Below are 25,516 nucleotides of genomic sequence, written 5' to 3'. Positions count from 1 at the left end.
CGTATTTCTTGGCTGCAGTCACTGTCTGCAATGATTTTGGAACCTAAGAAGAGAAAATCCGTCACTGCTTCCACTTTTTCCCTTCTATTTGCCATGAAGTGATGGGACCGGATGCCATGATCATATTTTTTTGAATGTTGAGTTTTAAGCCAAACTTTTCACTGTGCTCTTACCTCATCAAGAGGCTCTTTAGTTCCTCTTCACTTTCTGCCATTAGAGTGGTGTTATCTGCATATCTGACGTTGTGGATATTACTCCCAGCAGTCTTGATTCCAGCCTGTGATTCATCCAGCCTGGCATTTTGCATGATGTACTCTGCATATAAGTTAAATAAAAGGGTGATAATATACAGCTTTGTTTTACTCTTCTCCCAATTTTGAACCAGTCAGTTGTCTGGTATTCCCATCTCTTTTAAGAGTTTTCTACAGTTTGTTGTGTTCCATACAAAGGCTTTCATGTAGTCAGTGAAGCAGAAGTAGATGTTTTTCTAGAATTCTCTTGCTTTCTCTATGATCCAGTGAATGTCAGCAATTTGATCTCTGGTTCATATATATATTCTCCAGCAGTATTAAATATATTAATCCTGTTACATCTCTGTTACTTACATATCTTTATAATTGAAACTTTGTACTTTTTGACCACCTTTGTCTAGTTCCTTCTCTCCTTCCTCTCTGCTTCTGGTAAACACACGTCTAATCTCTTCTCCCACAGATTTGCTTGTTTTTTGTTGTTGTTGAAGTATAATTGACTCACAGTTCCTGGTATACAACATAGGGACTTGATATTTCTGTATATTTCAAAATGATCACATTCAAGTCTAGTTATCATCTGTCACCATTCAAAGATACTACATTATCGCCAACTGTATCCCCCAAGCTGTACATTTTATTCCTGTGACTCATTTTTTTTTGTAACTGGAAGCTTGTACCTCTGAATTACCATATCCTATTGCACTCATTCCCCCATCCAGGGTCTTTCCAGTTTCCTCTGTACAACTGGATAATAATAGAGTCCGATTCATGGGGTTATTATGAGGATTAAACCAATAAATGATTTCATAGATGTCAAACCTTTAGAACAGTGCCTGATATCCAGTTAACATTGCTGGCCAGTGTTTACATTTCTAAAAGTTACACTATGCTTTTTAGCAGTTGGAAGCTCTCCTTTGCGTATTCTGCTCATTCTCATTTAAAACTTCATTTATTTGAAGAAACCAGTTGGGGACTGATTTCTTTCTTAAAAAAAAAAAATCTCAATATGTTTCAAACCCCTGAAACACACCTGACTTTTTCAGTGAGAAGCTCAGCTTTTACTGGTGCCTAGCATCTGGTATTGTCCTCAATGATGTCATCCAACTCCTTTCTTCCCAAGCTTTTGGCTTTAAAGAGAATATATCTATTCATTTGAAATACAAAGTACTTTACAAGAATGAAGTCCTTGTAACTGGGAATGAGATAAGCTCTAGCTTCTTTTCTATTATGAAATGTTCTGTTTCTAACTTTATGCATTTTGAGGTTTTAGTCTATTTATAATTGACTTCTTGATGCTTTCCATTGTTCCATAACGGGTATAAGGTGACTTCTATATCACAGGATGAGACATGCAGGGTTCAGCTGGGGAGGAAGGGGGAGTGGAGTGTGCATTAGAAGAAAGAATTGGATTTGCATTAATAATCCTTGCCATTTACACATTGATTTGTGTTTCTTCCCCACCCCCCACCATGTACTTTGAAAACTAAGGTATCTTTGGATTAACCCAGCAACCATGTGGGCAGTGTCCTCCCTGTTTTATTGATGAAGACACTGATCCATAAAGAGTGTGTGTTTTGCTCACACTCACCCAGCTGACACTAGTGACAGAGTTGGGATCCTTGCTACCCAAAACCTGTGTGCTTTCCTGGTGTTGAAATAATTTATCTGCCAAGTCAGCTATTATGGAGTGCCCACCTTGGAGAGATTTTTTTCCCCTATGTCACAATCTCTCTCTTGGTTCAGTACTGAGGTGTGGGCCATTTGCACGGATTAAAAACTTTGTCGGCGTGGCAGATGGAGACCTCATGGCCCATTCCAAGGCGTATTCCCCTTGACTAGCACTAACTGTAGGGAAACCCAGCCCTGGCTTCCCTCCATGTGTACTTCAAGCGATTTTCAGCAGTAGATGAACTGATGCCTGGCTCCTCGGTACAGTCCTCCACCCCTTCTCGGAGGAAGCCTGTGACAAGGCCTGGCTGATGGAGGGCTAAAGCTGTGATGCCATCCCACCCACAGCTGGGTTTAGAGATTCATCCTGCCGATATGATTGATGTAGGAAAAACCAGGGAAAGTTGGACTTGACAGACATAACACTTGTCTGTTATTGAAAATCAGTTTTCCTGATGCTACCTGTGGTATTCTTATTTCTCTGCTTTTAGCCTTGTAATAAACTCTCCTGATCCTTTGTAAAGAAAAAGCAAAATCCTATTATGTGAGAGTGCTCCGATCCACTCCGAGCATCTAGATTAATCTGAAACAACCTCTGAGTTCACAACTGGGTCAGAGTTGCGGAAGAGCCGGAAAAGACTTGCCAGTTCAGCAGCAGCAGGCGTGTGTCTCGGGCCAGTTAAGAACCAGGACAGTCTTGAGGTCTGACTTTGTTGCTTATGTTTAGGCCTTGTGTGCTGAGATAATTCTGGGTGGCTTTGGATAACTCTGTTTCTTAACTGAAAAGGAGTATCTGTTGCCTGATAAGTGCTTACCCATGAAATAGCAACATGGTGTATGTCTTAGGGTAGGAGGGCCTTTAGATCTCCAGAGCTCGCGCCCGTCTCCCCATCCCCCCCGCCCCCAAAACCCAAGGTCATTGGCTTAAGCATGTTAACTGGAGTAGCATGCCAGCCCCAACTTTAAAATGTCTTTCTTATTCAGGGTCTCTTTTCTGGATTCTTTCCCCTTTCTCTTTTTGCCTTAAGGGCTACACATAATCATAACCCAGTAGAACTGAAAGTAGACAAAGCCGCCCCACTTTTAGTAGGTAGAGATCTGGGGTCCAGAAATACCTCTTTCTTGCCAAACCTCAGCTTCGCTGATGCCTTTTTTTTTTTTTTTTTAATGCCAGTCCCCAGTCCCAGCCCACCCTCTCCACTATTTGGCCAAGTGAGGGCTGGCTCTTACCCTGTGTCAGTGACAGACACCTAATGCTTGTTGGATCACTTTCTCCTTTACTTCTGCCCCATTCACAAGTCTCACAAAAGGGTTTTTCAATGTCAAGGAAAAACTCAGGCCAAGAATCGTTTTTAACTGTGGATATTTTAACAATATGAGTGAAGTATGTGAAGACCTTAGTTTTGAAGTGACTTACAATCTTACATGACTTGAAGGTGGTTTTCCTGCTAGTATTCTGGCAGAGTCAAAAATGACTCTGAAGTTTAAGCCTCCAGATTGCTTGTAAGAAACTTGTAAAAAGTGATGACCTCCTGTGTGCCAGACTCCGTGCCAAACACTTTGCATTATCTCCTTAACCCTTCAAAGTAACCCTTTAGACTAGCTTTTTGCAGAACCAAGCTGAGGTTCCAGAAAGCCTTGCACCAACATGTATGTTTAGTAAGTGGCAGAGTAAGAACTTGACTTGTTCGCCTCTGCCTTGAGACCATGTCATGGCAGCCTTCCTCCAGGCATGATATACTGGGCTCTAGATTTCCACGGTCCAGCCTAACTTGTGGCAGGCAATGCTGATCAGAGTTGGAGCTGGGATGGTGGCTGAGACCTGTGGTTGTACAACCTGATGCTGAAAGAAGGCCCAACCCTCACTCACACACAGACTCCTGTCACTTCTCTCCCCTTTCCTATTATACGTGGTCACATTGGCCCTGGTGACAAGAAAGATGTTGTTACCAGCAATTACTCAGTGGAGCAAGGATACTGAAGAGGAAATTTCCATTAGGTAAATAACTGTGAAAGAAAAACCCCGGAGCAGGGGGAGAAATTCAAGCCCCGGCTCCTGTTACACTGGCCAAATATCCTTGGCATCCCCTGCTTGCTGAGCCTCCTGAAAGGGACAGGAACGCTGATAGGACGAAACAGAGGGACACAGTGTGAATTTGTTCTCTTGCATCATTCCAGCATCTACTTGAATTTCAGTTTTATAAAATCAACTTTTCTGAGCCCAGCCCCAAATGCAGGCTAATTTGTTGTGGCTCCATTGCTGGAGACAGTGGGGTTATTTTTGAAAGGTGGGATATTGACGTGCCGTGTGTGTGTGTCAGCTACTCTATAGAACTGGCATCTTGAAGTGCTTCTGAGATTTTTACCCGCCCTGGTGAAAATATGGCTGTGTAGAAATTAGTGGTTTGGGGCTTGTCAGAATTCACAGATGTGGCTTGTGCTGGAGCATCCTTCAGTGAAAGATGGGGGGAATCATTGTCGTCTTCGCAAGGGTCATAGCAGCTTTTCTCAAGGACATCCTATTCGTTCGGAATCTTTGATTTTAGCTAGGACAATATCCTGGTAGCTCAACTGGTAAAGAATCCACCTGCAACATAGGAGACCTGGATTCGATCCCTGGGTTGGGAAGATCCCCTGGAGGAGGGTATGGCAACCCACTCGAGAATTCTTGCCTGGAGAATTCCCATGGACAGAGGAGCCTGGCAAGGCTAAAGTCCACGGGGTCATAAAGAGTCAGGTATGACTGAACGACTAAGCACAGCACAGCAGAGCAACAGAACAGTATTCGCATGTAGCCTTAAGTTTTTTGTGGACTTCAAATTGCTACCAAATGAGCTATATTGGCCTGTTGTTGTTCAGTCACTAAGTCTTATCTGACTCCTTTGCAACCCCATGGACTGTAGCCTTCCAGGCTCCTCTGTCCATGAGATTTTCTAGGCTGGAAAGAATACTGGAGTGGTTACCATTTCCTTCTCCAGGGGATCTTCCCAACCTAGGGATTGAACCCACTTCTCCTGCATTGCAGGCAGATTCTTTACCTCTGAGTCCTTGCAAATGCCCCTTCTGGTGTTGAGGTGTAGTTTATACTGGATGGAGTTAAAGTGCGAGCACAGTCTCATTTAATCCTTACGACAGCCCTGTAGAATCTGATTATACCCATTTTGCATAGGAAGAAATTGAAGTTCAGATAACTCAGTACTGTTTTTATTGAGTGTTCCATGTATTAGGCTCTGTGCTAAGTGCTTTACATGTTTTATCTAATCCTTGCTGTATCCTCGTAGATGGCTATTCTCATTCCCATTTGAAGATGAGGAGACAGAGAGGCTCACAGAGGTGAAGTTACTCATCCATGGTCTCACAGCTATTAAATGTCACAGAATTCAAACTCAGGTGTGAATGTCCTGTCTTTATGCCATATACCTGCCTCCTTGGAGTTTTCCTTTGTCCGAGTATCTGCCACCAAGACTTCATTTCCATTTGAAGCATCATCAATGAAAAAGTTTCAACGTGAATTCAATTTTCAATGTGTCTGGCTTTTCTTTTTAAAATGTGGAGGCAGAGCTGGGGCGGGCAGTGAAAGATTTCCTATACCAGTCACTCCTACGTTATGTTGTAGCTCTCATGGGCATCTCTGCTCTGTTTGAATGGTCATTTTCAAAGTCAAGGACATGGATGAAACAGTACTTCCCAGCCTCAGAAAAGACCAGTTCCAGAGGGCACCCATAAAGAGTGCCCACTGCAATTACCTCCCTCTCCAGCCCATGTGTCCTCACCCTGTCTTTTAGGGAGAAATGAGATATAGGGTGTGATTTACTTTCCCACCGAGGTGGGGAATGAGAGATGGAATTAAGGGTGACTCAGTGCTCCCACAGTGGGAGAAGGCCGCAAGCTTTGTGGTGCCGTGGATTCGACTCTCAGAAGACCAGTGGACTGGCCCAAAGCCCAGCCTTTGATCTTTCATCTGGCTGGCTTCAGTTTAGTTCCTATAAATGTTTCTCCCTGCAAAATCTTATTAAGCTCTCATCAGTATGGGTTTGGTCAGATCATGGATTCCTACAATGGCACAAGTTTTCTGAGTTCTCAACATCATATTTCTAGGGGTGAAGACTTTGGTAGTCATTTCCTGTTAATAAAATCTCTTTGTATCCTTTCTGTCCATTCACAAGTGACAAAGGACAAGCCCAGCTGGCCTGCACAGTGGTTTTTTAATAGAGAGATGGACATTCAGATGGAAGCCCTGGAGTGTGCAGAGTATAGGCACCTTTCCACGGCAGTGGTAAGGCTCCTGAGAAGCACAGGGAAGAATCCAACATTTAGAGGGAGGAAGGGATCTCTTAGGTCATCTTGTCCCACCCTTCTGGGGTCAATGTGGTGTTTCTGTACAGAGAACACCCCAGGCCAGTTGGTGCTAGGGTTGCCAAGGCTGCTGCAACAGAATCAATTGGCAGTTAAGCTTTGACATAGCCTCCCTCATAAATCTTGGCTATTATACTTGTTTTATTGGAGGATGGGGGACAGTTAAGGGAAAGGGGTTGGTATTGGGCTATTTGCCTAGATTATTACCCCACATTCTCTTAGGGGGGAAAGTATTATGGGGTTTTTAACTTCTAAGTCAGCTGCCAGAAATATGTAGACAGGACCTTAACTTACTATCTCTTCCAGGAAGATCTCTCTTTTTAGGAAAGTCAGAGTTGAACCATTCTTTCCTTCTTCTGTGACATCAGGGAGAGACATTTTTGTCCAGACCCTGAGTGAAGACCACTGGCAACCTCTGTAATTCCAGAAGATAGCAAGAATGCGCTCCAAAACAAGGGTCACATTTCTCTCTCCTCTCTCAATTCCCAAGTGCAAAGAGTTTTTGTTCCAGGTTCTTGTTGCTGGCCGTGTCACGTGTGGAATTGTTGTCTTCCTAATGAGACTGTCACTTTTGAGAGTAGGTCCAAGGCCGCTATTCGCTTGCCTCCTTAGCAGGACCTAAATCTGTGCTGGGCCCAGAGTAAGTGCTTAATAAAGACATCCTAACTTGGATCATAGATCACAGACTGTCAGAGCTGGAAAGGATTTTGGAAACCACCAAGTCCAACACTCTAATTTTATAGATGGTACCACTCCAAAAATTCACTTTGGAGGCTGGTGTTTATCTGCTGGGAAGAGAGTTTCGGTTTTTTCCTTTCAATGTTAAATTCTCGCGCAAGTGACCATCATTCTAAATGTTTGAAAGGCTTTCTTTAGACAGTGTGGGATGTTCCTCCTTGGACTAGTAGCTGACTAATAATAACCTGATAACAGTAAGAGTGCTGACCAGATTCCATACCCTGAGCAACTGTCACTGATCCTGTCAGCCACAGGACAGCATCAGGACTATCTCCCTCCTACAGATCCTGGGAGGGAGGCACAGCGGTCAGGCCCCTGGCTCAGGGTCACGTGGCTACCAGAATGGTTGAGACTAGAATCTGGTTTGGCCAGACCCCCGAGCTTATGGCTCACAGTGGTTCTAAGTGGGGTCGCTGGAGAAAATCCCCACTTAATAAGAAATCCCACAGTGTCTCTGTCCTAAAGGAAAGTGTAAAATTACTTTTCATTAACTTCAGCTCTCTAATTAGACAGGGAGTGACAGGGAAGGTGAGGCAGAAATCAGTCATGACAGAGGTTGCATCTCTGGAAAAGTCCATGAGGTCATAAAAGCTTTTGGTCAAGAGTGCAAGGAGTTCATCCATACCGTTTCTCCATTCCATACATGAACCTGTTTGCAGGGGATGAATGGAGACATAGATGTAGAGAACGGGCTTGTGGACACAGTGTGGAAGGGAGAGAATGGACAAATGGAGAAGGTAGTATCAACATGTATGCGCTGTCTTGTGTGAAATGGGTAGTTGGTGAGAGGTTGCTCTGTAACACGGGGAGCCCAGCCTGGTGCGCTCGTGATGACCTGGAGGGGTAGGACGTTGGGAGAGGAGGGGGGCGATATATGTATAATTCTGGCTGATTCATGTTGTGGTACTGCAGAAACAAACACAACATTGTAAAAATTCAAAAACAAAAGAGTACAAGGAGAAAGAGCAGTCAGATCTTGCTCCAGGAACCATTGCTTTACGTGGAATCGCTGCTTCTTCCTCTGGTCTCTCCTGTGCCCAGAACTCACCTTCCCTCATTTCTCAGTGTCAGAAGCCTCAGGATTGATGGCTTCCAGGGCAGATCTGTGTGCCCCACCTCGCCAAACCAGAATGCAGTGGCCTTGTGGTGGCCAGGAGGCCAGTGTACTGCGTCCTCATGTCAGGCTGTTTGCCTCGAGCCTTTCCTCTGAGCTTTATATCTAAATAACATTCCTGTGAGTTTTCTAAAAGGTTAGTCCTGGGTCATTGGCACTTAAACCACTTGTTTTGGTAGATCCTTCCCGTGAAGCTTCATTATATATTTGATATCCTTCCTTTTTTATGCCTGAATGATGAGGATAAGTACCCTGTGGTTTATTAACTGTCACTTTAAACCTTTTCAGATTGTCTTGTGACAAAACAGAGTTTTATGTCCTTTTTATCCAGCTTTGATGGGTGAGACAGTTCTCTGGGTAAAGTATGCCAGGATAAATAAAATCTCACTCTGATTTGTGGGGAAGGATTTTGCATTTGAAATCATGAGTTCAAGTCTGCCACTTCATAAGAAAGGTGATCTACCCCTGTTCACCTTTCCCTAGACTTTGTTTTCCTCTTGACAGATGGGACTGGGCATTCAGTAATTGTGGAATAAGTGGAAAAAAAGGCATTACTTTGGGGCAGTTGATCTCTCTTAAAATGTGGATGTCAAATCCTCAAGCAACAATTTGCCAGATTTTTATTTTGAATCCCACTGATCCTTAGAGCAAACAGCCTCTATCCTTATCAGTGGAGTTGTCGTTGTTTAGTCGCTAAGTCGTATCCAACTCTTTTGTGACCCCATGGAGTGTAGCCTGCCAGGCTCCTCTGTCCATGGGATTTCCCAGGCAAGAATACCAGAGTGGGTTGCCATTTCCTTCTCCAGGGGATCTTCCCGACCCAGGGATCAAACCCGTCTCCTGCATTGCAGGCAGATTCTTCACTACTGAGCCACCAGGGAAGCCATCCACACCATTATGGAATCCCAAAGTTCCCCTCTCCTCCCCCAGGCCATTTTGTTACACCTTTAGTCTTTCTGTAAGTTTGCAATAGGATTGTGAAAAGTAAATATGATTATGGAAGTTTAGTAGTTATTTAAAAACCTTATGCCCACCAGTGTACAATTCGTTATATGTCCAGTGCTTGAAAAATATTCTTCTGGGACACACACTACATGTAATTAAGCAATTAATCTCTCTCTCTCTCTGTCATTCAGTATTTACTGAATCCCAGTTAGGAACAAGGGAAGGTATTTTATTTAAAATAATAAAAACAGTTAAAAAAAAAAAAAAGAGTGCTGAGGCTTTAAAACTTCTTTCCTTCTGTTTTGTATTCATTCCAGTTTGCGGGGACATTATCAGATGGCTTAGGGAAGACGATGGATAATCGCCACCAGTCGGAGCGGGAGTACATCAGATACCATGCGGCCACGAGTGGCGAACACCTTGTAGCTGGCATCCACGGCCTGGCTCATGGTGAGTCATGTGATATCAGGCTGTAGACAGGGGGCTCTTCTGCCTCAGCTCCCTGGAGGTGCCTTTTGCTTATCCAATTGCAAGAAGAAATGATGGCTTGGTATCTGAGTGTGCCTGAATGCTTCCAGGCTCTCTGGTTCTGTCCTCCTTGGGTCAAAATGTTACAGCCTGTGAGAACTCTTCATTCATTTTCAAAATGTTGTACACATTGCAGTTCCTTCTTGTTCTCTGGCTTCTGTCTCCCAAGTGTCCTAGGATGTAAGTGTCCAAACCCCTTTTTAGAACACAGGACTACTGCTTCAAGACTTGCCTTCTGCTCACTGATTATTCCTTCCAGAGGTAGTGAAATGTGAATTGGCTGCCAGGTTTGTGGCCCAGATGTTTTTGAGTCATAAATGCACATTCATAGGGATTGTAGATTTATGTGCCCAAGAGATGTGGAACACAGCATGAATGTCTCTGAACTTGCTTATGGTTCTGATTTTTAACGTTTCAGTCTGACTCATCTGTTGCGTCAGTACCTTCTCTGCATGACGTTGAAGGACCCTAGGCAAGTAGACCCAGCCAGCTCTTCCCACCACTGTCCGCAGCCACACTGTATTTCAGCAACCCAGACTTATATCCTGCTCTCCAGACATGCCCCCGAGTCCTTGCTCACTCATGTTTCTTCTGCCCTCCCCTCCCCAGCCGCACTTCCTTGCCCATCAAAATCGTTCTTTACCTGCAAGTCCCCACTCAGATGAGGTTTGCGCAGCTCCACTGTCCCCAGTTAGAATCAGTGTTGATTAGAGCAGACCTGGCAGTCTGAGTTGTGTGTGTAGCCAGCTGTGTGTGTCTTGCTTCCCTGATAGGCTTTGAGGGCAAGGAGAGGATAAAGACCCTCTCGTGGTCACCTTTATACCTGCAGTGCCTCACACGGCACCTGGTGTACAGCTCGTGCTTAGTGATGGTTGTCGGTTGAACTGCTTGTACCAGATTCTTAGGAATAGTCTGAAGCTCTCAGTAACAATTGGAGGAAAAACAAGGAATATACCTAGTAAAAAATCATATTTTTCTTCGTTTTTGTTTATCAAGTTTCCTAATGATAAGGTTTGGATCAAAATGCCTCTGCCCAGCTGGAAAGCAAGCAGCCCCCAAGGAGACATCAAGCTAGCAGTGAACTTTGGCTGAAATTGATCTGTTTATGGACTTTAAAAGTTGATTGTTGGGCAATCTTTTGGGGTTAAAGATTTAATCATTGTTTCTAGTCACTGTAATGATAGTGCACCAGACAATTTTAAGACTTTATTTTTTTAATGAATATAAAGTGCTTTGCTATGTGTACTTGTCTTTATCTATCCAGCATCCTTGAGATGCAGAGAGAAACCATGCCTGTCCTCACTGTTTAGATGGGTGTTCCAGTGTGCTGAGAAAATGAGTGAGTGGTTCACAGTAGCAAAATCCCTCCAAGCCAGGGATCCTTCAGATAATATGTGCAACACCTCCAGAAGCCATTCGGGCCAGTCTGAGACCAAGAACCAGTGGCCTCATCCAAGGGGGACCCATTAAGCTCTGGGATGTATGAAAGCAGTAGAGTGAGATCCTTCCTTCTGATGAAAAAACAAAACAAAAAACAACCCTTAAACGATAACAAGAACCAGAATCAAAGCCATCTCCTTGGTTTTTAAACCAGGTTTTTAAACTGAGAGTCAGGCTCAGTTCCCCCTGTCGGCCCCACTCAACCCAGGTTCAGTCATGTTCTGACTCTGCCATGAGCTTTGTTCCAAACTTTGGGAAAGGCCTGTTGCCTCACTGGAGCAAGTGGACCCAGAATCCAGAAGAAATGCCGTGAATTGTTAGTATATTCTCACCCAAGGAACTTCCTATACCAATTTGTCTCACTAGAGCTGAAGAGTCTAGAGAGAGTGTCCTCATACCCCCTCCATCAAAGGGTAAACATCTGTGAGTGTCCCTGGCACAAATCCTGGAGACGATTCTTCCTAGCAATGCCTGCGTCCTCTCCAGCCTCTGCCAACTTCTGGCCACTTGGGAGGCTCTTTAAGGTCACTGCCATCACCTTTCAAAATGTTTGGAATGTCTTTTTGACCTCGGTCAATCTTTTGAACTGATGGCATCTAGGGTTCCAGCTGACACTGGCAGCCTTGGGGATACCCTTCATCCAAGCTTCACCCTCGACTCCGACTGCATGCACCTGTTTCAGCAACGTGTTCAGGAAGGAGTTTTGACCCCATTTCAGGCATTCAGTGGTGCTGCTGCTGCTGCTAAGTCACTTCAGTCGTGTCCAACTCTGTGCGACCACTTAGATGGCAGCCCACCAGGCTCCCCTGTCCATGGGATTTTCCAGGCAAGAGTACTGGAGTGGGTTGCCATTTCCTTCTCCAATGCGTGAAAGTGAAGTCGCTCGGTCATGTCCGACTCCTAGCGACCCCATGGACTGCAGCCCACCAGGCTCCCCTGTCCATGGGATTTTCCAGGCAAGAGTACTGGAGTGGGGTGCCATTGCCTTCTCCGGTGGTGCTGGCTAGTCAAATAGTATTCTTTGAAAACTGAGGATTTATATTTGGTTCTTGCTCCACCTTACATTTTAGAGGATCCCAACTTTCCCCAAGGGCCCAATTTGCTGGTCCGTTGATTTAATCCTCTGTCTGCACCCTTTCCTGATTGCCCATAAGCTATTCAAGCTCTGGAATTAAAAAGTAGTCACTGGTAATCTCTTCACTTTCCTTTGTTTTTTCAAAACTGAAACACGCTGTCCTTCTCACTGACGTGTGATGCATGTTCTCTGACTCTCAACTCCGAGGGCACACCTGCTGCCGCCCCATCTTGATGGGCCTCCCTGTTGCCTGTCAGGAGGTTGGCATGATGCCCATATGTCTGCCTCGCCAGGTGCATGAAATTGAGGGGTTTGCCTTTAAATGCTTTTGCTTTTGTCCTTGGCCAGGTTACCACAGCCCTTGTCTCTTTTGCTAGGTATCATTGGTGGACTGACCAGTGTTATAACCTCAACCGTGGAAGGTGTGAAAACAGAAGGGGGTGTCAGCGGTTTCATATCTGGCCTTGGGAAAGGGCTTGTTGGCACTGTCACCAAGCCAGTGGCAGGCGCCCTGGATTTTGCATCAGAAACAGCCCAGGCGGTGAGAGACACAGCCACCCTTAGTGGCCCCAGGTCAGTGGTCGTGGGGGGAGTGGCTTTTGCAATTTCCATCCCCGGTCTGCTGCCTCTGCTGAGCCATAGTGATATGTTTGATCATACACTTTCTGCCTTAATGAAATGATTTTTAAAAAACTGAATACACGTAACTAAAATTTCTGACCTGCCTAATACAAATACATGAAAATGAAGTATAAACATCTGGCATAATTTTCTATATATCTGTATCTATCTATCTATACCTGCATATACTGGATGTGTATGTGTGTGTGTGATTTTTTTTTTAATTAGACTAATCAGAAACACAGTGGCATCCTTACACACATCCCCTGTTCACCAAACTGAGTAGACCCCTCCAAACACCCGTTAAGAAAACTTGGGCTGTGTCTTGCTCCAAGGCCCTGTGGCATGGTTGGAGAATCCAACAGTTGCGGTTCACCACATGTAGTCTGTCCCTTCTTAGTTCTCCCTCCATTTGAAAGTGCCAGCCGGTCCCCCAACCTTACAGAGAAACTTCCCAAGGAAGCTGGCAGTTCTTCTGTGGGATGCCGTCTTGCCTTGACCCCAGCTGAGACAGGAAATCAGTGACAGCCCACACAGTTCCAAATCCCATAGACTCCAACCACTATAACTTTGCTATTCATGTTAGTGGCCGATTTTAGCCTCCCTTGTCCAGAGTGACTAATTGGGGATCTTATCAACAGAGGGTGTAATGAATGTTACAGTTCCCAGCCAAGCTGGACTCCACTTAAGCCCAGAAGATTTTGCTGCTGCCTGGTTAATAGATATCCCCTGAGTGGGTTAGTAGGCCCTTAGAACGCCCAGGGCCTGGGCCACGTCCACACCCTGTCGCTCCTTCAAATAGGATTTGAAGTGAAATCGTCCCCAATTAAAATGAATCCATTTTCTGTCACCAGGAAGCCTTACTGATGACACATTACTGCACTAGGGGAAATGCTTCAGATTGTAGACGGGGACCACGTCATGTGTTCAGCTAGAATGTCTTCCATCTGGAAACAGCTGCTCCTTAAAAAAAGGATCTGTGGAGTTTAGTCCTTTAGTGAAGTTACAGTCTATTCTCAGACACAAGGCTGAAACAATCCTTGAGTATCTCTCAAAGGATGTAGGAAGCTGGGGAAGGGGGCAGGAGGGAGGCTTCAGAAGGATTTTCCAGTTAGTTTCTCCATGTTTGCCCGAAGCCCAAAAAGTCTCTGTCCAGTTCTTTGTTAGGACAGTAAGACCCAATGAAGCCCAAGTTAAGTGGAAGGCCCTGAATAATTCCAGAAGACCCATTCTTATCCTTAAAATCCTAGAGTGGTCAAGGGACAGAGTGATTTGTTTCCGAAAGAGTCCGAGGTATATGTGTTAAATTTAGAAACATTATTTTGTGCTGCGAACTCTCATGATGTTGACCAGAAAGAAATCACTTGCATTTTATACAGTGTCAGTTTGGAAAGCTTGATGAAGTTTCGCATTCTTTTTAGGAGGTCAAGAAAGGCACAAAATGCTTGCTGCAGAAAGGTGGTGGTGTCATTTTTGCCAGTTGTCTAGCTTGATTGCAGACGGTTCTATTTAGTGTTAGTGGCGTGTATGTATCACTCATTCATTGTTTTGATGAGTAAATATTGATTGAAAATTGCCTGAAAACTGAAGGCTGGGAATATAGCAGAATGCAAGGCTGAGCCTAGTCTCAGAGGACTTACAGTCAAGCAGGGTAGCAAACATAAAACAAATAATCATAGGAGTAATTATTTGCTAAAATTGTGATAAATGACACAGGAAATTTACAGAGTGCTGTGGGACTGTATAATTAGAGGAGGCAGAGAGTCGAAAGAGGCTTACTCATGTGTGGTAAATGGGGTCAAGAAAGGCATATCTAGGGAAGTGATACTTGAGGTGAAGCCTAACGTAAAAGTGTGACCTGGCCAGGTAAAGAGAAGGAACAGTCACCTCCCAGGTAATGGGGGACAGGGAACCTGTGTGCTTTGCCTCAAAGCAGATAGCAGTTAGTTGGCCAGTCCAGTTGAATTGCCCAGAACAGCTATCTTCTAGTCACTCACTCCTCCTAGAAACCAAAGCTCTAGTGATAAGTGAGGAGCAGCCAGGTAGCCATGGGCCCTTGGGCATGGAAGTTCAGAGGGGACGTTGAACTGCTGCCTCTCTTCTCTGTTCCTGGAGGAGCCAGTAGTGAGAGAATCATGGCCACAGTACCATGCTCTAGACCCATGCTAACTTAGGGCCTCAGAGAAACTTGGCCCTCCACCCTTCATTGCACTGAAAGGCATTACAGATTCTTCTGGAACTCTGGAACCCATTTCCCTTGGTCCATTTGTCTAGATGGAACCATATGGTTATTAATGAGGAGCCATGTGTTAGAGAGAAAAGATCCCTTAACCTGGAAAACAATAGCACTGGGTCCCAACCCCCTTCCCTACCAGTTTTGGGCCCTTGGTCAAGCCTCTGAGCCCCCTTGAAGCCTCAGTTTTTTCCTCTCTGAACTGGGGATAAAAATACCTATTTATTCTCTCTCAGAGGTTTGAAACCCAACCAGAGTTATTTTAATGTGGATGTTGTAAAGAACTATAAAATGCTGAGTGATACTATTTTTGAAGTCACATTAAAGGAGCAGAGAGGTTTTTGCAGGTGGAGAAACATTTGAGTGCCTCAAGGGTTTGTTCTGATGACACTGTGATCTCTTAGGAACATACTAGTTCTCCCAAGGGATAAATCACCCTGATTTCTTGGAAGTGAGTTGTAACCATCTCCAACCATCCCAGTTGATTGAACAGGATCCAGGGGTGTTACTCAGGGTTTTTCCCCACTGTTTAGACAACAGGGACTAACAAATGATTTGAAGGGATTAGAAGTGAGATTCTGACCGAGAGCTGACCTGAGCCCAGGGACGGAGCCAGCAGTAGAACCCAGGAGTCCAGGCGCTCTGCCTCTGAGTCTGCTCTTGGAATGAGACTTTCTGCTTCCTTTGTAATATTTCATCCAAGGGAAGGCTTAGATCTTAGCATCTATGTTTTAACCGACCCAAATTTCAAGCAGATGATAGCAAAGTAAGCCATAAAACTGTGAAAGAATATTCCTTCCAGTAATCCATCTGAAAAGTGGCCTTACAGGAAATATTGGCTCCTTTCTGTGTTTATTTGAACATGATTTTATTTATAGGGAACCCCCTCCCCCCCACTTGAGTTCCTTGAGATTAAAATACTTCCAAGTTCCTCTCCCTGTTGGCGTGTGCAGGCGTTCCAAGAAGGCAGCCACCTACCTTTTCCCTGAAATTTCCATGCAGTCTCACAGTTCCTGGGAAGGCAGGTGGGGGTGGGGGAGAGGGGAGGGTGGAGGACAGCAGAGCCTCTGGCCTCAGCATGAATGCTGTGGGCCAGTATCCCCTGCTGCATTTGTTAACTGCACAAGTATGTGTGGTTTGGAACTGAAGAAGAAAGCCTCTTCCAGGGCCACGTTCTGCTGGCTCAGGTTGCATCTTCTCGTCTCCGTGTGTTGAGCCACATTTGTCCATTCCCAAGTAAAGTTTACGAAAATGGCACTGAGGCAGCCACACTTGCAATGCCACTGAAGCCATGTGGACAAGTCTGCCACCCTTCAGGTGGTGGTGGTTTAGTCACTAAGTTGTGTGAGGCCCACCGGGCTCCTCTGTCTGTGGGATTCTCCAGGCAAGAATACTGGAGTTGGTTGCCATTTCCTTCTCCAGGGGATCTTCCCGACCCCAGAATCGAACCCGGTCTCCTGCATTGCAGACAGATTCTTTACTGACCGAGCTACAAAGGAACACTTCATGGGACCAGGCCAAAGCCGAGGCATGTCCAGTTCTCTGCGTGTGGGGTGGAGTTTGCTGGTAGCATTTAAAAAGGTACTTCAGTAGAAAACCTCAGAGACCCAGCAGCAGCAAAAAAAAAAAAAAAAAAAAAACACAGAAAAGAAAGGAGGGTGTGACCTTGAGCTATTTATTTACTTGTTTATTTCTCTGAATACTGCATGTTGTACACATGGGGTCACAGGACATTTCGAGAAAGCAGCAGCTGGAGGTGTATTAAACTGAGCCCCTGAGGTTTCCTCCAAACTGTTTCTTCACTTTTTCTGTCAAGACCCAGAACCAGGGGGTAGAGGTGGGAGTTGGCAGAACTTAAAATATTCAAACTAATTTAGCAAAGCTCAGGAGTGTTGGCGCTTATCTCATTATTTGTCAGATAAGGAAGAAGGGGGAATCCGAAGGATAATGACAGATCAGCATTTAAGGATCTCGGCATCAGGACTCTGATAACGTTCTGGAATCCCGGGATCCTCGTACTGTGCACATAGATGCAAACTCCAGTTGCTCAGAGAGTTTTTGAGTAACCTTTCAGTTGATTTCACAGGAAAGATTCATGGTGGACTTTTTTGACTTCTTTAAGTGAAAACACTCCCAAGATACCACCTAAAATTCGTTAAAGATACTTTACGTGCATGGCCTCTTAGATGTGAAATGGAAATGGATTTTTTTTTTCTTCAAGAAAAGCCCTTTCTGTTAGTATTTGCATCCTAACCCACAACTCTCCAGGATAAATGGGTTAAGACCCTCATGGGTCATCAGAGCCTGGGTGCAATCAGGGTGGGCAGGTGTGAAGAAAGTAAGCAAAGGGGATTTAGGAAGTGCTTCTCCTGCTCTTCCAGTCCAGTCTGGCAACACTACTCGTAATCGCTGTGCTCAGAATGCAGCCGTCTGCCCTTTGTGGTGTATTATACATAACACATCAGGCTGCATTGGCTTGCATTAAGCCTTTAGGAAACTTCCAAAGGTAAAAATCTAATAAAAATGTAAACATTCATTAGTATATACCATGCATGCATCAGTGCATGCCCAGTCCCTCAGTTGTGTCTGACTCATTTGCAACCCCGTGGACTGTAGCCTGCCAGGCTCCTCTGTCCATGGGATTTTTCCAGGCAAGAATATTGGAGCAGGTTGCCATTTCTTCCTCCAGGGGATCTTTGCAACCCAGGGATTGAACCCGCATCTCTTATGCATTGGCAGGCAGATTCTTTACTGCTGAGCCACTGGGGAAGCCCAGGATATACCAGTGCTCTCAGTTTTTTCCACCATGTTCCCTCTAAGGCAGAGGATGGTGGACCGATGCCCCCTGAATCTGGAGGCAGAGCAAGTCCAGCACTTCTTGCAAAGTTTCTGTTTTATCTTGAAACTGTAAATGGAGTTTACAGTTTATCCCGTGTTTGTTTTAAATAAGGTAATATTTTTACATTGCTACCCAGTAAAATCAACTGTTCAGAAAGATACACCATGTCATCCTATAGCTACTGCCTCTTGCTCATTTAAGAAGTACAGGATACTCCTTCCAGATGAACCCTGCAGACCCTCAGAGCGTCGATATAAAGCCATGGTTACTGTTCTGGGTGAAAAGCCAGCACCTAGGACAGGTTTGACCCGAGGCTCTGTTTCTCATCTTTGGGCGTATCTGTCTATTGGCTTGGTAACCATCTGCTGGGGGCAGCCAGGTCGTTTGTCGACATGTCAGTTTTATCATGAGAAGGAATTCAGTTTCGGTGAAACTGAAAAATTACTGTTACATCTGGCTGAAAGGAAGGGACTGTTCATATCTTTCCGGTTTCCAAAAGTGGCCCCGTGGCTCTAGGGGCACCCCTGTGTCTGTCTCCTGCTTATCCCTGACTGTGAGGTAAGAACTCTGTGTCCTCACTTCCTGATCTTGCCACACCAGGCCTTTCCCGAGAATGCTTGAACATCGATTGGTCCTTCTCTCAATCCTCCTGAGCACACCCAGAAGAAGAAACAACACTCAGAACTATGCTAATGACATGTGATGTCTCACTCGGGTCTGAAATTAAGCTGATGAAGTTACAGAATAAGATATTTTTAAGAAACATCTTAACATGCCTTATAAGTTAAAATTTCTCTCCCAGGAACACAAGCAGAGAGCTCTTATTTTCTAAGACAGACTTCTTCCCTCTTGCTGAACTCCAAATACTGTACTCCCCTTTCACTCAAAGGCTCCAGACGATCCATTCTCATTGTAACATAGCTTATGGAAAGCTCAAATCTGTTGATGGAAAAAAAAGAAGTGTGTGTGTTCCTGCACACACATATTTGAGAAAAGCCTTTCCATTTATGAAATCCCATGACTCATTTTTATGCGAGATTATCTGTTAAGGGAAAAACCACTTTTTTGGTCATGGTACATTATTATCATTTCTAGAAAGGAGAGTGTCTATTTTTTGCCATTTTTGGCTTGCAGAGATGACTGACTTCATGGAAACGGCACTATCCTGCTTCCAAAAGTAAAAATAAATTGAATTCAGGCACGTACGTCTTTGATATATAGTCCTGGTGTCTCAACCAGCAGGTCTTTGCTCAAAGAAAATAGAATGGAAAGTATGATTGCTTTCTGATTCTGGTTTCTTCCATTTAAAAATTAAATAGTCTGAGGCATGTGCACGCACGCACGCACACACACACACACACACACACACACACACACACACACAAGTCCTTATATATGTAGTCCCTTCCTTGTTCAGAGACTTGATTTTTAAAACTCTGGAATGACCCCCAGTCTTACATACATAAGATATGCATTTGAGGTTTTTGCTTTTAACTTCAAAAGAAGCAGAAGTGTATTTCTTCCTGAAAAAAATTTGTATTCCCTGTATCAGAAAAGAATTAAATGTCATTTAACTGTTGGTGGAATTCCTCTGCCAAGGCATGAGGTTTATTTATTTTTAGATTTTGATGGCCATCTTCTGTCTTTCATGGTTTTCCCTTCCAGAATCATCCATCTTTGCCCAGGATGAAATTGGAGTCTCCCTGAAAAAAAGGATCCAGGTTTGAGTTCATAGCCCCTGCTCCCAGAGAGCTTTAGTCAGTAGGATAATTCTGAAATAAATAGAGGCCACATGGGCTAGCAGAGAACTGAAGAGTGTAGTACTGTTTTAGAAGTAAAGGCCTGTAGCCATTGGTGGAAGAAAAGGCAGCCTTGGGTTTTATTAACTCCAAGTTCCCTTACTCTGAGACCTTTTTTGAGTACTCTTTTTGTCAGACTGCCTCTCAAAGACAGACTTGTGCTAAGTTTCTCACTAATTTGTCAAATGGCAGGGTCGGGGAGGAGGGAGAATGAGATTGAATTAGTGTAACATTTTAATCACAAAGAAAATTTTATTATATTTATTATATATGGGTGGGGCTTCCCCAGTGGCTCAGCAGTCAAGAATCCATCTGCAATGCAGAATATGCAGGAGAAACAGGCTGAATCCCTGAGTCAGGAAGATTCCCTGGAGGAGGAAATGGCAACCCACTCTGGTATTCTTCCCTGGAAAATCCTATCGACAGGGAAGCTTCGTGGGCTACAGTCTCTGAGGTCACAAAGAGTCAGACACTACTGAGGACTGAACACACACACACACGTATTATATATAACTCAAATCAGGTTAACAGTGTTACTAACCTGTATCCTTTGTGGATTTACTTTAATCTGTAGAGAACACGGATTTCTAATTAGCACATAATTTATACATATGGGTCCTTTTAGGACAGAGGTTCTCAAAATATAGTCTAAGGACCCCTGGGGGACCCCCCCTCAATACTCTCCATGGGATCTGTAAGGCCAAACCTATTTTTGTATATTTACATATTCATATATAGATATACGGAGGGAAAAAAACTATTTTTATAATAACATTCTCTAATGAATGAACAGAGGAGTTTTCCAGAAGCTATACAATATGCGATATGGCAACAGGTTAGCTGTGGAAGCAGATAAGAGAATGGCAGCTGTTTTCGATTAAGCAAGAGTTATAGAGATTTGCAGAAATACAAAACAATGCCACTCTTTGCACCTTCTGTGACTTCATGAATATGTCACTGGCCAACAAATACCTCTACCTGGTTTATTTCTTTGACAAGCTATTTTGTTTGAAAATATGGTGATGATCCATCAGCTGCTGATAAATAGTGCATGTTGGTAACGATGGATTAATGTGGATTAAACTGTAGGAGCCACTGTAATGCGATGCTTCACTTTGGCTTCCTGCCAACAATTGTCAGTCCTGGTTTGCTCCTGACTTTTACTGGGTTTCTTGAAGTAACAATTGGGAAGATTTTACCACATATCAGAAGGACCTCTCACAATAATTTACCTAATTTAGTCCTTCACCTTAACCTACCATCCCAATAAATTCTAACTTTAGCAGCATGGTAAGTGCTCAGCAGAGGACTTCAAAGTGCAAGGTCCATCTTGTCAAAAGGCCACTCGGTTGTGTGAGCAGTGCCCTGAGCTCATTCAGGAAATCAAGAGGGTACCTCTCTGTCATAGTTTACTTGGCAAAACCTCAGTTTTCTGCCCTGGCAAAGTTGATGGAACAGGACAAACCCACAATATTTGGATAAGTTCCTTTGAACTCCTTGCAGAGAGCAGTTTTTATGAGGCCGTTGTTCTCCGTTAACACCAGAGACAGCTCCTAGTAGATTTTCCCCAAACATACTTCAAACATAGATAATGGCAGGGGTGACCCAGGCTGTATCATAAAATCCCAGGGGCTGCTGAAAACTTCAAAGGGGAGTCAGCACAGAGCTTCACCTCTCGTTAGGAGGAGGATGGATCACCCTGGTGGGTTGGGACTAGCTGAATGTAGTGTAACCTCACTAAGTACCTCCAGGATGGACAGAGGACAGAGCTCGTCGGTCCTCTAGACTTGACTGAGCTACTCTGGCAGCACAGTTAGGGTAGTTAGACTGGCACCCGGCCACCTCCCAGGGCATCAGCATGTCAAATTAGCATGTGTGGGTACCTTCATGTCTTCTAGTGAAAAGATGCGAGCCTCAAAGAGTTTCTGTGTTCTTGTTTGAACTGTTGAGGGGCACTGTAAATTTAGTTAATGAACTTGTGATATTCTAACCTGATTGCTTAGAGAGTGCTCTGGTTCATGTGTAGGCGAACTGACAGTAAAAATTCATCAGGTGGTGAAGTACTGACCTCCTGCTATATTCCAGGCATATAATAGGTATTAAGTACTGAGAATATTTAATACTGGAGGACAGACTGCTTTGAAGAATCTTCCAGATTCCTGAGAATCATCAAAGTGTCTGTGGGTTAATGTTCTTGAATTAGTCTTACGTGTCCATTAAAGCAAGTTTCCTATAGCTTTCTTGAAGTACCCCTTTATTAGTGATTTGACTTGCTATTTGTTCTTGGAAACAAACTGCATTTGTGTTTCAGTAGTCTATATTTGGTGGTGTGTATTGGTGTATATTTGATAGTTACAAGCATTTGTTTCCACATTATCAGGTCACCACAACCCTTTCAAAATGAATTGTTATCGTTTTACTAATTGTTTACAATTGGATAATTATCTCTTAATTTTCCAATTGTTCTTTCCACCTTAGGCATATTTATTAAATATTCTTTAGTTTCTACAATTAATAAGAACAGTGTTTTTAAAAAATATAATTTTGACCTTAATGATCTCTTTATGACAATTTTTTTTAATCTTTTCAAATTAGAGTTTATTTTATCAAAGTAAGTAGCATACCCACACTTTCAGAAGTCAAAGATTTCTTCCTGTGAGAAATAAACCATCAGTTAGCTGCCCCGTTTTTCCCCAACCCCTGATTCCTGTTTCTTTAGAGGCAGCCACCTCCAATACTTGGGGCTGTATTTTCATTTTGGAGGTACTTAACCTCCATGTTTCTAAAGGAATAAAAATGAGAATAGTGCATTTCTTGATATCATTGACTTCTTATTGCTGTCTATACATGTCCCCCGCACCCCCCATTCCGTTTTTCAGTATACTGTACTTATATCATTTTCTGGTAAATCAGTAATTCCACTTTTACATTGTTGTTGTTCAGCTGCTAAGTCGTGCCCAACTCCTTGCAACCCCGTGGACTGCAGCCTGCCAGGCTCCTCTGTCTTCCACTATCTCCTGGAGCTTGCTCAAATTCATGTCCACTGAGTCAGTGATGCTACCTATATGTAAAGAATATTCCCAGTGAAGCCACGTAGGTTACTATGATTATGTTTCCAGTTTGGTTTAACTTTGTAGTTTGTTTTTTTTCTCCCTGGAGCCAATAATCACTTTTATTATTTTTGCTTAGTTTTATATAGACATATTCCCAGTTTATCCTCAAATTTTTATCTACTTTTGACTTTTTCACTCTGAGATTAGTAACTCCTTTTTAAGATATTTTTCCTATCTGCCTATTACTAATACATCCATACACTATCCTCTTGTTGTTCAGTCACTATGTCCGACTCTTTGCAACCCCATGGAGTGAAGCACGCCAGGCCTCCCTGTCCCCCACCATCTCCTGGATGCCTGAGTTCATGTCCATGGCATCGGCGGTGCCATCCAGCGATCTCATCCTCTGTCATCCCCTTCTCCTTCTGCCTTCAATCTCTTCCAGCTTCAGGGTCTTTTTTCAATGAGTTGGCTGTTTGTATCAGGTGGCCAAAGTATTGGAGCTTCAGCTTCAGCATTAGTCCTTGCAGTGAGTATTCAGGGTTGATTTCCTTTAAAATTCCTCCTGTCCATGTTTAAAAATGTACTTAGTAATTGATCAGTTACATTTTTTCTCTGGAAAGCCTTCCCCTAGCTGCCTCCTGCTCCTGTCCTCTGTAGAGTGAAGGCCCTCATTCTCTCCTGAGTTTCTTTCTCCCGGTTGCTTGTTTTGGCCTTTTTCTTTCATGAATAGACAGTTCCCAGATGTTTGATGATTCTTGACAAGGTGTTCTCCGATCTTGAGAGGAGGTGCTAGTCTGCAGACTGGGGGCTCTCTGTGTGGGGCCCGGGGCCTCACCATGAAGCATCAGGTGGGGACCTGCTGGTGCCCATCTTCTGCTGAGGAGGAGCGGGCTGGCTGTGGGTGGGAGAGCCCTGTGGTCTCACCGCTTCTTATCCAGACTTCTACCCAACTTTCCTGTTTTCACCATCTTACAGACAGGCCTCCCTGTTCCTCCCTGATGCCCCAAGCACTCAGAGCTCCTTGGTGCACCTCCGTCTTTATGAAATTCAGCGGTTAATACACTAATTAGCTCACTGCTTTGTGGCTGCTACTCCCTCGGGCTTACATCTCAGCACCACTTGTCCATCTGCTCTTTAGCTTCTAAAATGTTGTTGACACCTTCTCTTTATCCTTTTGGATCCTTGCCACTTGTATCCCTTTGCTTTCACTTTAAAGGGGTCTCTGGACTCAATCTGTCATAGTTAATCAGAAATCCTATAATTTAGGTTTTTTTCACTAGTTCATTCGTCTTTTCTTGATGTCTTTTCTCCTCCACATCCAGCTAGTAGCTCTGAATTAATGTAGTTTTACTGAAATCCATATACATTGTTTCTGCTAAAACAGTCTTTTAAGTTTGGTGATATCAATAAATAAAAATACTGTTAACATTTTTAAACCTTTCCTGTGGATGTTTACTACGTCATATGTATTTTACATGTATTATCTCATTTAATCATCATGACAGCTTTTGAACACCATCTGCTTAGGGCGGTCAGCAGCCCTTCTTTCCCAGAAAGATTTAGAATGCATCTGGAGAGAGATCGTTGCTAGTCCCAACCCCAGCTTTACGTCTGGTACTGGTCTTTAATCTCTCATTCCGTGTGTTGTAAAGAAACAGGTTGTGGAAGGCTCTTGTCAGATCCTGGGAACATGAAAGAAACAGCACACCCCACGGTAGTGACACGGCCCTGTCACCACCCCTCACTGAACCATAAAAGCTATTCAGAGGGGCTGGCAGCTGGTGAGCGACTGTACTTAGATCCTGGGTGCTGATGGGTGTTTTGTAGTTTCCAAGGGAAGTTGCTGAAAGTTTTCTTATCTTGACACTCCAAGGGCAAGAGGTCTCTCTTCAAAGAGAAGCGCCTGTTTCAGAAAGAGACATGGAAAGAACATAAAATCTCAGATCTTCCCCAGTCCTGGAGAAGACGTGGGAAGGAGTGCTGTGGTGGCCAGTGTGAGATGAAACTGAGCATCTGCAGAGATCAAGAAAGGGCTCCCAGAGCCCTGCCTGGTTCCCACGTCTGTACCACAAGGTCAGAGGGCAGCCCTGAACGTGAGTCATCTCACTGCTGCTGCTTAGCTGTGGCCCAGAGCAAGTTTCTCCCCCTCAGTATCTCTGGGGTGAGATTCCTCTGACTCATGGAATAGGACTGATAATGCCTGCCTCGGCGGGTGGTTATGTGCCTTAGATGACATAAGGTTTATAAAGCGCTTAGCTGACTTGGGACGTGTATAATTAGGGCTCCAGAAATGGCATCTGAGTCAGTATATACCTCTCTGAATATGGGATGCTAAGCATAAGTGATGCGGGGGTTATGTCTTCACCTCTTACTTGTTCCCTGTCCCTGAAAACTTGCCGACCACTTGCTATGGTGGTGAGACCAGAAAGTCATACGCTATGCTGGGTTTTTGTCTCTCCCCTTCTCTTTCTTCACACAAAATAGTTAAATTCAGGCCCACAAACCTGTGCTTGTCACACGGTTGGAATTCTGGGTGGATGAACTCACCTGGGCTCTCAGCCCTTGTGTACCAGAAACCCCACTGGAAAAGGTGTGCAGAGGCCACGAACTTGCTCTGAACCCGCCTGTGGAAGAGCAGGTGATCCCAAACTATTGTTAGTGTCTGCTGTAAATGATATGCCTCTGGGTTCGAGCAGAGTTCAGCCAAAAGCCCCACATGACATGGAAATCTGTCCTGGAGCCAGGTTTGTCGGGTAGAAGTTATGTAGCAAATGTCTCCAAACTTTGGCATCTGTCGTCTGCCAAGGGTAAGACAGCCGAGGATGATGGAGGGCTTACAGGAACGCGGACAGG

The 25,516-nt window shown here is 44.2% G+C and overlaps 1 protein-coding gene across 6 annotated transcripts in view; it reads left to right on the top strand.

Annotated features, from left to right (window-relative positions):
* VPS13D (vacuolar protein sorting 13 homolog D) overlaps nucleotides 1-25,516 on the top strand; it is a 273,484-nt gene that overhangs the window by 202,386 nt on the left and 45,582 nt on the right. For all 6 annotated transcript variants that reach the window (XM_027564854.1, XM_027564853.1, XM_027564852.1 and 3 more), the window contains 2 exons: nucleotides 9,390-9,522; nucleotides 12,493-12,688. In XM_027564854.1, coding sequence (XP_027420655.1) covers nucleotides 9,390-9,522; nucleotides 12,493-12,688 — 329 coding nt within the window. The remainder of the gene's footprint in view (nucleotides 1-9,389; nucleotides 9,523-12,492; nucleotides 12,689-25,516) is intronic.

This window comes from Bos indicus x Bos taurus, chromosome 16 (assembly GCF_003369695.1).
Source record: "Bos indicus x Bos taurus breed Angus x Brahman F1 hybrid chromosome 16, Bos_hybrid_MaternalHap_v2.0, whole genome shotgun sequence".
NCBI classification, from domain to species: domain Eukaryota; kingdom Metazoa; phylum Chordata; class Mammalia; order Artiodactyla; family Bovidae; genus Bos; species Bos indicus x Bos taurus.
This window is presented reverse-complemented; position numbering and strand designations above follow the sequence as displayed.